This window comes from Denticeps clupeoides, chromosome 8, assembly GCF_900700375.1.
Source record: "Denticeps clupeoides chromosome 8, fDenClu1.1, whole genome shotgun sequence".
NCBI lineage: Eukaryota > Metazoa > Chordata > Actinopteri > Clupeiformes > Denticipitidae > Denticeps > Denticeps clupeoides.
Window position 1 is genome coordinate 21,341,449 of NC_041714.1, and position 17,033 is coordinate 21,358,481.

Sequence of the window (17,033 nt, forward strand, 5' to 3'; positions counted from 1 at the left end):
AACAATAAAATCAGAAAAAAAGGGTAAAAACGTTGAAGACTCCAAATCATTTCACAATCTTGTCTTCTCTCCGCCAAGTTGGAGAACTGGGATGGTTTCTACCAGTCCTGAAGGTTCATGCTGAACACTTTCTTATCATTCACTCATGTTAATCAGCATCTCATCCAGCGGCTTTTGATGACGACAATAGTGAACAAAGCCGCCATGAAGGTAAAAAGAGGAAAAAAAATGATTCATCAAACGTACTTCACTTTCTCCTGATACAACAAATACGAAATAGGTTTCTTGCAGTGGATTCTTCTAAATGGCTCCATAACCACCTTTAACTGGTATTGTACCTAAAATACCCTCCCAGGATGAGTACCAGGCTGCAGTGCGGAAACACAGAGCATCTCTAGGAGTTTCCCACTCAGCGCCGAGCCAAGGAAAACCTGACTGGGCTCGTCGTCAACGCCTTTTCAGAAAGGGAGTATCTGCTGCCCCTCAGGCAGCCAGGCAGCTACTTTGGTGGCTTTGGTTGGCGCGGCCGGTCGCTGCGAGCTGCCGCCTGGCCTCTTCTCTCCAGAGACCCTCGGAGGCAGATAGGGCGATGTTGCTCTTCCTCGGGGCCGATGGGGCGCGGCACAGGGCTCGCCTGGTGTCGCTGATGTGCTGCATGGGTCAGTAGGCTCCAGTTCCGTTCATTATCCGAACAAATTTCTCATTTCTGCTGATTTCCAATTCCATGGCCACGTTTTCTACCTCTGCCTACCCGGAAATCTTCTCCGGTTGCGTTACGCTCTTAACTCTACTGTGATTGTGTGATGTTATAATTCATTTTGTTTCATTTTGGTCAATTAAAATAGAATATTACTTTATCTCCTCGTTTCTGCCTTCATTTTAATTAATTAATCGTGTGTAACATTCCTTTTTACCTTACCATTGAACAAATTAAATAGAATTTTCATTTCAAATGTCAAGCTGAACAAAGAAAAAACTTTTTTTCGTTCAGGGCTCGCTGAGCTTTTTCTCAGTTGCACATGGTCGCCTAACTTACCTCCATCATTTATGGGTAAGGCGGTTGCCATGGTTACGACTAACATAAAACATCTGCGGTCAGCTGCGGTCAGCGGAGTGAGCAGCAATGAGTAATGGAAGCTGGGAGCCTGTGAACATGGCGTCATTTCTGTCACACCCCTAAAAATGCTGCATGCGCAGCACAGTGACGGCACAGTGACAATTAAAACGTTTTAGAAGATCTCGTTTCTCTTATAAAGGATGAGAAATGATGGGCAAATTGTCCATCTCCCAAGTTTCAAAAACCAGAATGCTTTAGGCCCTTAAATACATGTACATGTTTTAACCTTTTGAACGTCTTGTCTTACAGATGAAAGAGACAGAGTACAGAAGAAGACCTTTACCAAATGGATAAACCAGCATCTCCTCAAGGTACGCCTTGTTTCATGCACAGCATCTACCTCATGGAGTCATTTTCAATAGTTTAACGTTGCTCTCATGCTCCTCAGCTCAGTTGTTGGAGCTATTTTATTCCGTTTCTTTATCACCATCATCATAGTTCTCATGGGAGGTCGCGCATGTGTGCCGCAGGTAAAACGTAATATTATTTACTTCCAGCACCGCAGCGTCCCATTGGCGTTTATGAATCGACATGCTGACAGCCGTGCTGACAGAATAAAGTCTTCTGCTTGCTCTTGTCGCCAGTCGGCGTTGATTCGGGCTAATTTCGAATTGTGCGCGTAGCCGCAAGACTTTCTGTTGACACGGAGCTGACTTCTGACGAGTTGCCCGTCCGCACGTCCTCGCCGAAGCAACATGTCAGTGCCGGAGCCACTGTTGTGACGATCAAATTCCACCGCAGGGTGACATTTCTGCTCGGATTCTGGAGAATTAAAGCAGCCGGTGAAGATCCTTTCTAACATGCTCTTGGATGGTTGTAACGCACCCTTCCCTGGTGGGCGGTGTCACCGTATCCGGCCGCTGCCTTCGGAGCCGAAGGTGCTGAGTAAAGACCCAGAAAAGGGGGGGGGCGGCGGCCTCTATTTTGGCTCCGCAGCTGTGCCGGTGGGGATGGCGGCGGCCGGGGGCCCGCGCAAAAGCGGGTCACCGAGGCGGCGGGGTGATTTAAGCAGCGCGGTATTCAGGGCATTGCGGTGGGGAAGTGCGGTCACTCGCACGAGGTTCTCACATGGCCGCGAAAACACACGACCAGGGTCCGGCCCAAGTGCCGCATTCCGCTTCTGATAAGATGCCACCCCTTCTCCAAAACCAACGATGGAAATGAAAAAAGGTTCAAACCCCACCATTGTGTCCCTGAGCAAGACACTTAACCCCGAGTGTCTCCAGGGCTAAGTGTCCCTGTAACTACTGATTGCAACACGCTCTAAATACGGGCGTCTGATAAGTGCCGTAAAACTGCAAATAGGTAAATTAATCTATAATAAAATAATAAAACAACATTAATTGTTTTATTAAATGTTTACTTTTGAAATTTTTCACAATGCATTTAAGTTTGCCACATTCAGCGCACCATGAATTACTTCTATCTGTCAGTGGGCGGGACTAATTTGGACTCATTTTATTAAATTTTTTTTATGTGTTTATCTGGTGAGCTAGTAGACTAAACCGGGAGTTTAATAGGTTAAGGGTCGTATTTCTGCAGTTGCAGGTTCTGTTCAGCCATTAACACAAGCACTGGTTTCAATGAAAGTGAGTTGTCAGACACCATATTTCTGCTGTAATGGAGAGTTAGTAAAAGAATGATTTAGGAATGAATTCAGATCCTTTAGTTCTCACCCTGATAATTAATAGGTTATCAAATCCATAGGACTGTTAAAATTAATCATTGCATTTAATCATTGCGTTTAAAAAAAAAAAGTTAAATTATGCGATGTCCAAAACAAGCTGAAGTCAACTAAAATGTGCACCTCGCAACACCAGGCATCACACTCTCAGAGTCTGCAATCTCCCAAACACACATCATCTGAATTAAGAATGAACTGTTATGAAGTCATTGCAAGATGTGTAATTAATTCATAAACATTTTTTTTAAATCAGTTGACAGCCCTAAAAAGACGTCATTGTGGCACGTAGGTCCTTGGTGGCAAAAGTATGTGAACGTTTTGGCCAAAACTGGATAATGGTTTTGCCGTAGTCCTTCAGTGGGACTGGTTCCAACTGTGTCATGCTGCTCTCAGTGTCATGCTTTTGTAGGGGGGCAATGCTGTCTTGACCTTTTGACTACGGAGGTATTTTGGAGCCTTTCTGTACCCCATTCCATCAGACCATGCACGATTCTCTACGTGATGCACGGGACATTTTGATGACACAAGTTACTTTATCCCCATAACTAGTGGTCAGAACTGTGATCAAGTATGACATGTATGTAGTACATGTCATGCCTTACTATGGGGTACTTCAGGATAAGCAATTTGAAAAACTTGCCATGTGATGCACGGGACACAGACTTGTTAAAACCGACTTCCACAATAAAATGCTGTGAACTCTACAAGAATTCAGACAAAACTATTGCACCAAACACTTCAATGTATAGTGGGTGTCAAAACTGCGCAACACTACGATAAAATAATGTTTATGCAAAACCAACATATACAACTAAAATGACCAAGACGGTGTGACGCCCCGGACAACAATGTCACTGGTTTACCATTTAGGTTTCATTTCCCAGAGAATCGTCCTGATACATGCACTTGAATTTACTGTTATTCCCAAAAGTCACCACTTTAACACCACTTTGTGTGTGTGTGTGGTTGGGAAATATTTGAGTGTGGATGTGTTAGAACAAGTAATGGAGGTGGCACAGGACTCCATTGTTTTTCTTCTTTCTGGCTTGACGGGGAAATTCTTTTAAAGGGGTCCTACCTTCCACTCTTTCATAAGATTTATATTTTTTATATTACCAGATCCCAAACTGTATAGCAGGGTTTCCTAATTCATCCCTGTTTTCACACTGCATATTGTGTAATATGCCAATGACCCTAAAAATGGCATTGAAACAACTAAATTATGGTATTCAATTCATTTCATTAATTTACATTTAGGAGTGATACTATTTTCTAAAGCTGTTATCCTATTTATCACCAGTCTTATGGAATTTAATATTTCCCCTTTGGATTGATTTTGGATTGTTGGAAGCATGTAGCTCACACATCACTTGAGTTATTGCAATGAAGTGGGGTGGGACAATAAAGTTATTCTGCACTGTATCCTTATTCTACCATTGTTGGGACGAAGTGAATGCTTAAGGTCTCTTCTCTTTTTCACTCCAGGTGCGAAAGCATGTAAATGACCTATACGAAGATTTAAGAGATGGACATAACCTGATCTCACTATTGGAGGTCCTGTCTGGAGAGTCATTGGTAAGTTGCAAAGTTGATGTCTGTTTGTACGTATTCCACTGTATGCAGCGTGCTGCTGACTGTGTTTAATGTCAATTTCAATAGTCCATCCAGAAAATTAGATGGCCAACTCATCATGTTCTGGGATTGTTGGGAGCCTAGGGGTGTTCAAAATTAATCTGATAATCGATGCATCGTCATGCATTCTCCGTTGGTGCAGTGCAGAACATAATTGATTATATCATAATGACGTTGCTTGGACATTTTACGGTGGCATAAGAATTCTCCTTAAAAAGTAGTGCTGGTAGAGACTGTGGTGGCCTGATCTGAGTACAGCGCTGAGTACAGAGTTCGACCTCGTCCACGCGGATGTTTGAAATGAACGCCCTCTGAACGTCATACACGTTTTTGCTGCGCTTCGTAGCCGCATCTTAGCCGCGTTTCACTGGCGTTGGCTTGACTCTGTTTAATGTTTGTCGGGTTTTTGCCAGAAATTGACGGCAAGAAAAGGTTTTTATTGACTTTTATTGGCGGCAGAAACGCGCCTGGTTCAGACGTCCATGTGAACGAGGTCTTGACTCTCATCTCACTGACGTATGTGAAGAATTGTAGAAAAATGGATCAGCATTGATAATCGTAATCGAATCTCAAGACCAGTGTAACCCCTTAAACAGCCAGATTCATTAATCATTTAGCCGTTTTAACACAATTAATCCTGATGCATCGCTGACGACTGCTTCTAACTGCATTGGAAAGGTAATGCGGAGATGTTTAGCGCTCTTTCAGGGTTTTTTTTTGTATGTAGAATAAAATTGTCTTAATCCTAAAATCTCTCAATCTTTAAATCTGCACCAAACCTGCACCAAGTCCATCATTTTTCTTGCCACCTCTGTGGAGGGCGTGTGAATGTTCCTGACAGACTGAAGCCGCTGTCTTTCATAGTTAAACTTCTGCGAAGGTCTTTGTCTCCTTTTTTTGTTTACTCCCTGTTTTTATTTTTCTCCCCCTCTTTTCTGTCCCTTCCTCGTCTTTTCCTCCTCATTTGTCTACTCGTTGTCTATATGTATGTGTCGTCTTGTCTCCTGCGCTCTCACGTTCTCGGGTAAGCCGAGGGAGCGTGATTTTCTGAAGACTTTGCGGTTGGTGAGTGCGGCTGCAGCATGCGCGGTTGACCAGCATGGGGATGCGCAGGATGATGGCGGTGATGATGATGATGATGATGATAAGGGGGTAGGTGTGGAGGACCGCCCCCATTCTAACTCTACTAATGCAGCGAGCGCTGTGGTGATTCAACCGGAGTGAGAGATCGGCTCCGCCTCCTCTGGCGGTCGGCTCTGCGGGTTCGGCCTTCCATGCGAGATGAAGCTTATGCTACGATACAAAGGCCCAGACTGAACTCCTCTCACGTCTCTATCATTTTGTGTTGACAAGCATTAATAAGTTGAGAGGTATGAATTGACCATGACCCAAAAGTGCGGAGTTTAGCCTCGGCCTTGCATTTCCTGGTTTAGCGGCTCGCTGCATCATGGAGCCACACAATGGCCTGTGTGGCCGTTCTGTTTATTCCATCTCGCCATCAGTCATTACTGCACCGCCGTGCTGTAGGATGCTTGCGGAGGGCAAGGGTCAGAGGCCAAGGGCGGCCGGGACTGCTGCATTTTCCATCCCATTATCGCCCGCGGTGACCTTCGCTGCACACATGTGCCATGACTCCCCGACGCCTCATGCCCCGCTTCCCGACCCCGCAACCCCGGCCTTGGGATTCTCAGAGGAGCCCAGTTTACACTGGCTGTCCACCACAGTATGTGTTCAGTGCACGGACTCACCTATTAATGTTTGACGAGTGAGTTTATCGTGTCCATCACTTGTTTTCATGGTCACAAGTTCAAGTTCAAGGAAGTGGTTCTTTGTGCCCCAACAGAGGGTCACAGGCCTGCTGAAAATGGCTTTTGATAGCTGATGGAAGTGATTTGTAGCACTGGGGACCATTTAAACCCTCACGTTAAGACTAGGCCTGGTCCGTCAAGCCACAGTGCCAACTGAGGTCCGTATCACTGACACTGACGCCGTCTTCCTCCCTTCTCTCCACGCAGCCTCGGGAGAAGGGCCGCATGCGCTTCCACAGACTCCAGAATGTACAGATTGCTCTGGACTACTTAAAGAGGAGACAGGTAAGGTCCACGGGTTTCTGTCTCCATCAAGAAACGATGATACAAGCTTTCATAAAGGGCTTCACTCTGAACTGCCATTGATTACCGGCTCGTGGTGCGATGAAGTCATTGCTCATGAGGACACTCTTTGATTCTGGTCCCATCTGTTTGGCCTAGTCAGGATGTAATGGGAAGCCTTGCCCGAGAAATGACGTCACCGACAGCAGCCCAGGGCCCGAAACAAAGGATGGGTGTCTTGACACAGACCATCCATTTATCTTCCCCGGTTTCTCCTCCGTGGCCGAAAGCCTATAGCTCATTTATATTCATTATCCCACAGCAGGCCATGTTCACTTTGGGTTTTCACACTCGGAATTTGATGACATACACAGTCATGTGACCAGATTTTAACAGGGCAAACGGAGAGGACTAGGGCACAGTGATTCCGTACAACCCTGTAAATACCCCCGTGAAAATAGTGAAAACTACTGGGAGCATTTGGAAAGCTTAAATTAAGAGATTTTATTTAGGAGTCCCATAAATAATACAGGTTTATTGTATATTTTTCATACATTTTCAGCTGTTGACTGTTTGAAATTATCTTTGAATATTAAAGCGAGTTTCATCGATTTATTACCCTTAAGATTCCGTTTCGAAAAGGAAAACTTGTCATTTACCGCCATCTTGTGGTGAGTTTGCCACTGTAAATTAAACTAGACATTCTTAAATATATAGAATTCTTTCTTTAGTATAATCAATTATATTAATAGCATTGCTTCTCCACTGACCATGTCCTGTATTCTTCTTCTTCTTATTATTATTATTCTGAATTGGCATTAAAATAGATTTTCTCTGCAATATTGGCTACGTTTAATGATTTACATTTTCACACATTAAACTCCTTGCTTTTGGTCTGGCGTGCACAGGTGAAGCTGGTGAACATCAGGAATGATGACATCACAGACGGGAACCCTAAACTGACGCTGGGGTTGATATGGACCATAATTCTGCACTTTCAGGTCAGCTTTTTAATGTTCTGGGGAATGGGAGGCTTTGCTCATTCCAGCAGCACAGTGCAATATTTCTAAATGCTTGTTTTCAACACGTAATCTGTCGTCTGCTGTGGCCATTCTCAAATCCCTGCATGCTTTTTAAGCTGTTGGTGATGTAGAATTAGCCTGCCTGGCAGGGACTGGAATTTGGTAAAATTTATGTAAAAAAATGCACTTTAAAGTCTCACCACAAGAGGTCAAATAATTCCATTTACTGCACTTTATTCATAAAAGAGGCTTTTATACAAAACCTGCCTTTAGTTCGTGGGAGTGGTGTATTGAGCCGAATCGTCTCCAATCATAAAGAATCTTTCTGTGTGAAACTGGGCGTTGGCCGGTGAAGTGGGCGCAGCAGCCGCGCCCTCGGATTATTCATTAATGCCACTATAAAATGAAACCGTGCAATCTAGTAATTACAAATGATCCAGGAAACATTACAGCCAATGGATGGTTTCCAAGAAAGTGGGAATTAACATCTCGACTGCTTTATTGTGAAAAACCGAACTGAGTTTTAATCCTCTTTTAATCCGCCTGGTTTGACTTCCCGACACTCACATTTCGGGGCGTATGAAATGTGATGCGTGAAGGGTGACGCGCCACCGCATTAAAAACCATGGCGGAGGAGGCGGGGCATGATGCAGCACATCTGCGTGGCACTGTAGAGCCCCGGGTTGCTGCGGTGAGACGGGGTGGCGTTAGATTTCCCCAGCCTCCCCGCTATGGATTATTAATAACCCCCCGCCTACAGATGCGAGTTGCATGAGAGAGGAGGAATGCACGCACTCTCGGGTCTAGAACTTCCTTGATTTAGTGAACTGTCAGAGAAATAATCCGACCCGGAGCGGGCTGGAATGCAGAACCCGCGTCCAGCGGACTTCTCTCTCTCTCCTGGGACACCGGGAGGACCCAACCCCCATGCTGTCCTCGGGACAAAATATATAAGTGCTAATCAACTGCGACGGAGACGAGGAGGAGGCGGAGATGCAGGAGAATGTAGCTTGGGTTCATAAACCACGCTGACAGGTAGCGTGGTGGACGTGCGCGAGCACCTGCCCCATCACTCACGCGAGCCGCTGGGCAGGCAGGCCTGTTACTTCACGACTCCCCACGCGCTGTTTTTCTTCATTTCCACCCAGATTCCAGATCCTTCTCCTGCAGCTGATTGACTCTGCAGTGAACCTCGTGTCATTCTGTCAGGGCAGAAGAATGCACGTGGGACATGTAACTGTCTCCGGCCTTCGCAGCAGTTGCAGAAGGTTTCTGGCCAGCCATTGGCTCGTCTTTCTCAGCGTGGTTCGGATTAGATCCATTTTGCTGGTGTTGTTAGGATTCCCGGCATTCTTTAAAACAACTGGATCCAGTCTTGGGACTTAACATTTACTGTGGGATCGCGAGTATGGCTCATGGTGTAATTTTAAACCATCATAATGCATCAATATGCACATCAACATCAAGTTCACCCGGCAGTTTTGCAAAGCTCCGCCCGACTTGTCCCCTCCCCCGGTGTGGTTCGTTTCATCTGCCGTCACCTCAGTATGCGCACGCGCGTAACAATGTTACAAACTCAACGACTGATTTGAAGTAAAGTGATTGTCAATTGTGATACACAGCAGCACAGCACACGGTGCACACAGTGAAATTTGTCCTCTGCATTAACCATCACTTGGTGAGCAGTGGGCGGCCATGACAGGCACCCGGGGAGCAGTGTGTGGGGACGGTGCTTTGCTCAGTGGCACCTCAGTGGCACCTTGGCGGATCGGGATTCGAACCGGCAACCTTCTGATTATGGGGCCGCTTCCTTAACCGCTAGGCCACCACCGCTGAAAAATGAGAAAAATGGAAGCTGTGAGAAAAGGCCACGTCTTATGTTATCTGTATGTTTTTTTGCATTTTGTTAAAGCTATAAAAAGTATAAAGTATAAAAGTATAAAAGTCTCGACACTCTTTGAGTTGCAGTGTAGGTGAAAATGTTGTAACGTGTGGATTTGAAGCCCTGAATTCTGCTCAGGTTCACAGTTCTCTTCTTGTTGGCAAAATAGGCCTCAGTGATTATTTTTGAAAGTAAAGAATCATGACATTACAAGTGCATCGATTATTAGAACTAGATTGAGCGATGGGCTGGAGCGTTGGCGTCGGTCCCGCGGCATGCCATCTGGATCACGTCGTCCTGTTATTTTTGCATGACCTCACGATGGCTGTGGTGCCGCGAGTGTGGCGTGTCCTGTCCGAGCGGGTAAACTTGCTGAGCAGCGATTTCACACCCCGTGCCCGGCTGTTCAGACACAGGCTGGTCGCTGGCGGGAAGGACACCGGCCCAGCGCCGAGGACGGGACGGAAAATGCCTTTCCAGCGGTAGAGGCTGTGCCTTGTCTTCGTTCTGGATTAGTAGGGCAAAGGCGCTGGTTTCAAAGGTCAGCTGGGATTCCGGACTGAACGCTGCGTGTCGAGAGTGGAGTAGCAGCGCGGCAGCCAAGTCGCCGGGACTGCGAGGGGGGGGAAAAACGGTGTCACTGAGGACATTTCGGAGTTGGGGAAAGCCACCGGGTGGTTTTGTTGGGCTGTCTGCCGCCTCCTTTACTCCGCCCCCCGGTGAGGAAAAGGAAAAATGGCTGCCCCCGGATGGGACCAGGGAACGTGAGGGAAGTCCTTGCGGGAAGCCGGTCTGGGCTGAGCGGCGGCCATGGGGAACATGTGTGGATGCGTGCGAAGCCCTGAAGAGGAGCGCTACATAGATCCCAGCAAAACCCCCTTCCGTCCGGAGCCAAAGGATGTCCACGGACGCCGTTATTTCCAGAGGAGGAAGAAGAGGAAGTCGCAGGATCTGCATTTTAGTGACTCCCTGAGATGTCCTCACGAGGGACAAGCGTCCACAGGAGGCCAGGGTATCTTCAGTCAGGGGGTATATGTTGGAGAAGTGCCGGTACTTCGTAAGGTCTGCTCCGTCACACAGGGGCCGGAATTACAGAATGCCCGGATAGTGAGGATCCCTGAGACGGTTGTGGTCAGGGACAGAACCGCAGCTGGCGTAACCAAGATGTCCAGGGAGAGACGTTTGCTGCAGCGGCGGCTCAGGAGGGCGGTTACTTTTGGAGCCGTCGAGCATCTGCTGGGTACCTTGAAAGGGAAAGGCCCTCATCCGGAGAACATGGCGGGGCACCGGAAAATGAGGAGGGTTTGCTCTTATTCCGGAGACTCCGTTTTCCAGGAAGCTCTGGACAACGTCCAAAAAACAGCTGAGTGCCTATTGGCCGACACGCATGAGGTAAAAAAAAAAATTGCACATATGAGGCTGAGTTTCAGTTTTGGATATCTGGTTGTTTGCAATATACGGGGCAGTGGTGGCCTAGCGGTTAAGGAAGCGGCCCCGTAATCAGAAGGTTGCCGGTTCGAATCCCGATCCGCCAAGGTGCCACTGAGGTGCCACTGAGCAAAGCACCGTCCCCACACACTGCTCCCCGGGCGCCGGTCATGGCTGCCCACTGCTCACTCAGGGTGATGGGTTAAATGCTGTGTATCACGTGTGACAATCACTTCACTTTCATACAGTGGTGTGAAAAAGTGTTCGACCCCTTTCCGATTTTGGACTTTTTCCCATATAGTCACATTTAAATGTTTCAGATGATGGAAAAATAATAAATACAAAACAAGTCAACGCCAAATCTGTTTTTGAAGTGAAGGGTTTTATTATTAACCTACATGTACTGGAAGTGTGTAGCACCCTCGTCTATTAACCAGAAGAGCACAAAGTCACAGGTTCAAGTCCCACTTACTACTATTGTGTCCCTGAACAAGACAGTCTCTTCAGGGGGACTGTCACTGTAACTTCTGATTGTAAGCACCTTTAGATAAGTGCATCTGATAAATGCTGTAAATGTAAATTTCTATTTATTAACCCTTGATTAACACATTTTTATGCACTTGCTTGCAGCAGCATATATAATTTTAGGGAATGTGAGTAAAGTGCTGTTGAAGTTTTTACATGGGTGTGTGGCACCATTTTTTACTCCCAGAACAGGTCATAACTAATTTTGGATGGATAATTGGAGAAAAGGTGCTTGAGAATAATGTGTCCTTCATAAATGTAGTTTATTTGACTGTGAAAGGATTAAAAAGTTTCAATTAATCAATCAATCAATCAGACATTATTTTTTGGTAGCTTTTGTGCCGATAGCAATGCAAGGTGCTTAACAATGTGTGTGTGTGTGTGTGTGTGTGTAGGGGGGGGGGCTTTGCAGTCGGTTGCCTTAAGTTTTCCAATGTTTTTTATTTCACAGTTTAGCCTTTGTTGAAAAAAAAAGTAATAATTTCAACGTTAATTTTTGCCTGACTGATAATCAGTCCAGTCTCATCAGAGCTTCTTCGCCATGCGTTCCCTCCTATAATTAGTCCATCAGCTGGTCTCGGGACGGCATGCAGTTTCAACATATGATTTAGCAACTTAATGACAAGCTCGGGACTTACATGTGCTGCTAAGCAATGGGGTCTTAAACATTCGAAGTCACAAGTTAAGTCTTAGTCACATTCTGCAGAACATTCTGAAACATTTCAGGGTGAACTTCTCGGTGCCCTTGTTTTAAAACCATAAAAAGTCATGTGAAATCATAAATTGAAGTTCTTTAATGCCAGTTCTGTGTTTTTGTATTTCTGTCCTATCAATAGAATGTTTTAAAAGCTGCCAGTTATTATGCATGTCGTCAAAATGCATTGCCACAAGTCATCTGAACTGTGTAGACACTGAAATGAAGTAACTGAGGAATGGTTACTGAGCAATGGTTATGACTTATGTAGGTATTTGGGGCAGTGGAATATTCCCTGCATTAATATGAAACCTGTGCATGGAACCCGATGCTCTGCCTCCTCCACAGATCTCAGAAATCCATGTGACAGGAGAGTCCGAGGACATGACTGCCAAGGAGAGGCTTCTGCTGTGGTCCCAGCAGATGACTGAGGGCTATGTTGGTGTCCGCTGTGATAACTTCACTACCTCCTGGAGGGATGGAAGGCTGTTCAATGCCATCATTCACAAATACAGGTAAACTAGCGGGCTTTTTCGTGCATTGACAATCTAAAAAAGTAGATCTTATGATACACTGTATATTAATCGTCAATCGGATATCATGAAACAAGCTGACAAATATTAGGTATCCAATTTAAATGTTTAATATTCATCACAAGATAATAAAATACACCATATGTACAATATATGTACAATGTACAATGATAAGATCCCCACAGATTTGGTTGCATTATCAAATATAGACACTGACGTGAACACACACTGTTTACCACAGGGTGGTAGTAGCCTAGTGGGTAACACACTTGCCTATGAACCAGAAGACCCAGGTTCAAACCCCACTTACTACCATCGTGTCCCTGAGCAAGACACTTAACCCTAAATTGCTCCAGGGGGGACTGTCCCTGTAAGTACTGATTGTAAGTCGCTCTGGATAAGGGTGTCTGATAAATGATAAATGATGTAAATGTAAATGCTGGTTGGCTGATATTTCCTGTGTGGCCTCACAATTCCCACAACACAACCACTGGAACCGCCTGGAAGGTTAATTTCCAGTCTGTGGACATGTCTAAGCATTAGTTCGAGTCACATGACTTCTTGTATGTGTGAATAGATCTAAATTGATATGCCACCCTTGTTTCAGGCCTGACCTGGTTGATATGAGCAGAGTGTCGACACAGGCCAGCAGATCAAACCTAGAGCAAGCGTTCGGTGTGGCAGAACTGCTCGGTGTTGCCAGGTTATTAGACCCTGAAGGTAAGCAGTGAACAGCTCAAACTCTGACCAATGTTTCAGATGCTCATACAGTTTGTCTTCACTATGTGTTGTTGTGTGTTCACATGCTGCTTAACATTTTATACAATTACATTATATACATTATAGTTATTATATTATATCTCCCCAAACAGTTGAAATAGATGAAGTGAATAATGTAAACAAATGTGTTTTATGGTTTGGGGCCTAATAAATCTAATAAAATGGTAGCCAAATGTATGTGTTAGAGAATAAATAGATTTTAATATCTCCTTATATATATAATAAATATTTTTGGTTCAGGTTATGGTCAAGATGCTGTTCTATGGATTACTCGAGTCTTATATTTTCTAAAGCTCCTTTTCCTTTTCTGACATTCTTCTTGTGTTCCATCTTCATTTTCTCTGACTCTGTAACATTTATTCTGATTCATACACTTCAGAAGTATTTTCTTTATAATGATACCAAAATTTTACTAATACAGCCTGGAGTTGCTTAGATATTCTTGCTGAAGAGATGAATTTGGTGCGTGTGTGACAATTGCTACGCATATTAGCTTATTTATTTATCTATCTATCTATTTATATATATATATATATATATATTTTTTTTTTTTATTAGACATGGATGTGCAGTCCCCCGATGAGAAGTCGGTCATCACATACGTTTCAACATTGTACGATGTCTTCCCTAAAGTACCAGAGGGTGGAGAGGGCATCGGCGCTAACGTAAGTACAGTGAAAAACAACGTTAAAACCCCTGACGAGTGAAGTGAATAACCTTGGGACATGGGTGCCAGGCGAGAGAGAAGGCTACCTCTCCTGATCGTGATAGACAGATATAGGACAGATCCAAGCTTGCTAAATATGGGGTTGTGTAGCTCAAGAATGATCATTGGAAGACGCGTGGGTCCCAGCATTTGTGTGAAGTCTGGCGCCGTGCACATTATTAATGCATTATATAAGCGTTATATACCCCCCCACCCCCCAGGGGCAGGAAAATTGACTCACGTTGGCCTGTGTTCAGAAAGATAATCACTGAAGAACACGAAAGTTTAAAGAGAGCATAGCTTAAAGACATGTTTCTAAAAGGCTGCCAGAAACAGGAGAATAGGACAGCTTGTTTGATGAACGTGCAAGACGCAGCAAGAAGTGTGTGTGTTTGCATAGTGGGAAATAAAAAAAAAAAAATGGACTGTTTTTGGGGGAGGCAGGGGAGTCGGAATGGTTTAAGCAATGACAAGTACATAAAGGACCTAATTGGAGTTCTGAAATTCTCTCCGGATACAGGACGTTGACATTAAATGGGTGGAGTACCAGAACATGGTCATGTACCTCAGCCAGTGGATCAAACACAACGTGTCCATCATGTCCGACAGAACGTTCCCCAGTAACCCAGCGGAGCTAAAGGTACAAACAGGGAATGTTGTGCATGTCTTCTGCATGAGAGTTCGTTTATATCCTATGCATGGGTTAACATGGCTCGTAGAATTGGGAGTAAATTAGGAACCTGTTGGTAGGTTTTGGGAAGCCTTCATTTAAATTTAGCCATCTGATAAAAACCACTAGCTGGAGGGTGAGCTTCCTGCGTGTGTCTGTGGAATGAGATGCCATGAGTAGCGTCATGGAATATATAAACCAGGCTCATTACAGGTAGCAGCTTCTTATATTAAGGCCGGTTTGCCTCCGTTCCTGGAGCCCTTTGGAACGTTCAGGTTCGAAAGTCACAAGTGATTTTTGATTTGCAGGCACTTTTTGCACAGTATCAACATTTCAAAGAAAGAGAAATCCCTGTGAAAGAGAACGAGAAGACCAAAATCAAGCAACTGTATAAAATGTTAGAGGTTTGTGCTGCTTTACTTTGAAAAGTAAATATCTGTAGGATTGAATGTGGGCTTTTTTTAAAACCTTTTTTTTTTGGTTGTTTGTTTTGGTCATCTTTTCTGAACGTTCGTGCGCCAGGTGTGGATCGAGTTTGGTCGTATCCACTTGCCGCAGGGCTACCACCCCAACGATGTGGAGAAGGAATGGGGCAAGCTGATCGTAGCCATGCTGGAGCGGGAGAAGAGCCTCCGGCCCGAGGTGGACAGGTATGAGCCGAGGGGCTGCCGCTTCACCCGCACGCCCTGATTTATGACTCTCATCTCCCTCCTAATAACTTTAGTCACTTTTTAAAAAGCGATGCCTATGTTCTCTGCATTCAGTGGGTTATCAGCTTTAGTGCCTGCTAAAGTGTCACAGACCCGTGATAGGTGATGGATGGGTCAGTGGGATTTGCCCTGCTATACAGTTCCTACTAATGCAGAATGAATTGTGTTTATTGGAGTGCTGTTGCCAATGTCACGCAAGTTAACCGGGATCCTTCCATTTCTATCTTTTGAGCATTAGCGACACATTTACATTTATGGCATTTATCAGACACCCTTATCCAGAGCGACTTACAATGAGTAGTTTCAGGGACAGTCCCCCTGGAGCAATTTAGGGTTAAGTGTCTTGCTCAGGGACACAATGGTAGTAAGTGGGGTTTGAATCTGGGTCTTCTGGTTCATAGGCGAGTGTGTTACCCACTAGGCTACTACCACCCAACTACGAAACCCAACTACAGGCGTTTCCGTGCCTTTTCTGGAACAACGGAAACAAACACAGAGTAGTGTTGGAAATCACCAAACTCACCCATGAATTTATGACAGTAGCGCACAAGTACAGCCGCCTTTGCAGCAAATGAAACGATTAAATAACGCTACTTGGCACAACGGGGGAAGACGAGGGCCACACATTCCACACCCATCTCGCAAACCGTAACTGTCTGAACCTGTTGCAAAAAAAAAAAAACATTTTCATAGCTCTGAGCCAAATATTCTTTAGGGGTGGATGCAAAGTTATTGGCTGCCTCGGGCATGTTTGTTCGATGGCTATAAATGGGAGTCACCGTTAGCGCCCGACGCCACATGCCTTTTTTCTCGGCCTTGGGCTCCGCGGTCCGGCCGGTCCTGAGCGCGGCCGCGGCTCGGTTGCCATGCACAGCAGCCTGGCGTACGGCAGCAGCGTCTCGTCCGTGAGCAACAGCACACTGACCAGCCTGGGTTCTTCCGAGAACCTGCTCTCCGGACCGCCGGAGCCGCACGCCAGCCCTCCCGTCTTTCTCAATAACTCTTTGTATGGACCCAGGTTAGCGTCGCCGAAGGAGCCGGGCAGAGTCTGTGATGTTTTTGTATGGTTATTGTCGCTTTTAACGTCACGTGGGCCATAGTGCATTTACTCATTGTGTCTTGTAGACTGGAAATGCTGCAGCAAATTGCAAACCGAGTGCAGAGGGACTGCGTGGCTGGCGAGGACAAGTTAGCATTAGCACGGGCGTCCCTGCAATCTGTAAGTCACGTCGAGTGAAAGTTATTCATTGGGTCTTGTGGGTCTTATTCATTGGGTCTTATTTTGGGTCTTGTGTAAACCTCGGTGAAATTATATATATATGTCACAGGATGCAAAGAGGTTGGAATCCGGGATCCAGTTTCAGAACGAGGCTGAGATCGCCGGCTTCCTCCTGGACTGTGAGAATTTCCTCAGACAGCAGGTGGTGGACATCCAGTTCCTTTTGGATGGAAAATTTTACCTGGCGGACCAACTTGCGCAGAGGTAATTTGACGAAATTCGTGACAAATGTGAATATGTGTAGCTGAATATATTTCTATAGAGAGAGTTTGTATCCTGAC

At 45.4% G+C, this 17,033-nt stretch overlaps 1 protein-coding gene across 10 annotated transcripts in view; it reads left to right on the forward strand.

Moving 5' to 3' along the window:
• Window positions 1-17,033, forward strand: part of dst (dystonin) — a 99,275-nt gene that overhangs the window by 17,041 nt on the left and 65,201 nt on the right. For 4 of the 10 annotated variants that reach the window (XM_028987987.1, XM_028987985.1, XM_028987986.1 and 1 more), the window contains exons 5-16: window positions 1,367-1,428; window positions 4,287-4,376; window positions 6,449-6,526; window positions 7,432-7,524; window positions 12,423-12,589; window positions 13,215-13,327; window positions 13,946-14,052; window positions 14,614-14,733; window positions 15,072-15,167; window positions 15,286-15,413; window positions 16,599-16,692; window positions 16,802-16,956. In XM_028987987.1, the coding sequence (XP_028843820.1) occupies window positions 1,367-1,428; window positions 4,287-4,376; window positions 6,449-6,526; window positions 7,432-7,524; window positions 12,423-12,589; window positions 13,215-13,327; window positions 13,946-14,052; window positions 14,614-14,733; window positions 15,072-15,167; window positions 15,286-15,413; window positions 16,599-16,692; window positions 16,802-16,956 (1,303 nt within the window). Of the gene's footprint in view, window positions 1-543; window positions 660-1,366; window positions 1,429-4,286; window positions 4,377-5,462; window positions 5,499-6,448; window positions 6,527-7,431; window positions 7,525-10,096; window positions 10,820-12,422; window positions 12,590-13,214; window positions 13,328-13,945; window positions 14,053-14,613; window positions 14,734-15,071; window positions 15,168-15,285; window positions 15,414-16,287; window positions 16,492-16,598; window positions 16,693-16,801; window positions 16,957-17,033 lie in introns of those variants that run through there. The other 6 variants (XM_028987978.1, XM_028987979.1, XM_028987982.1 and 3 more) reach the window with 4 other exon arrangements.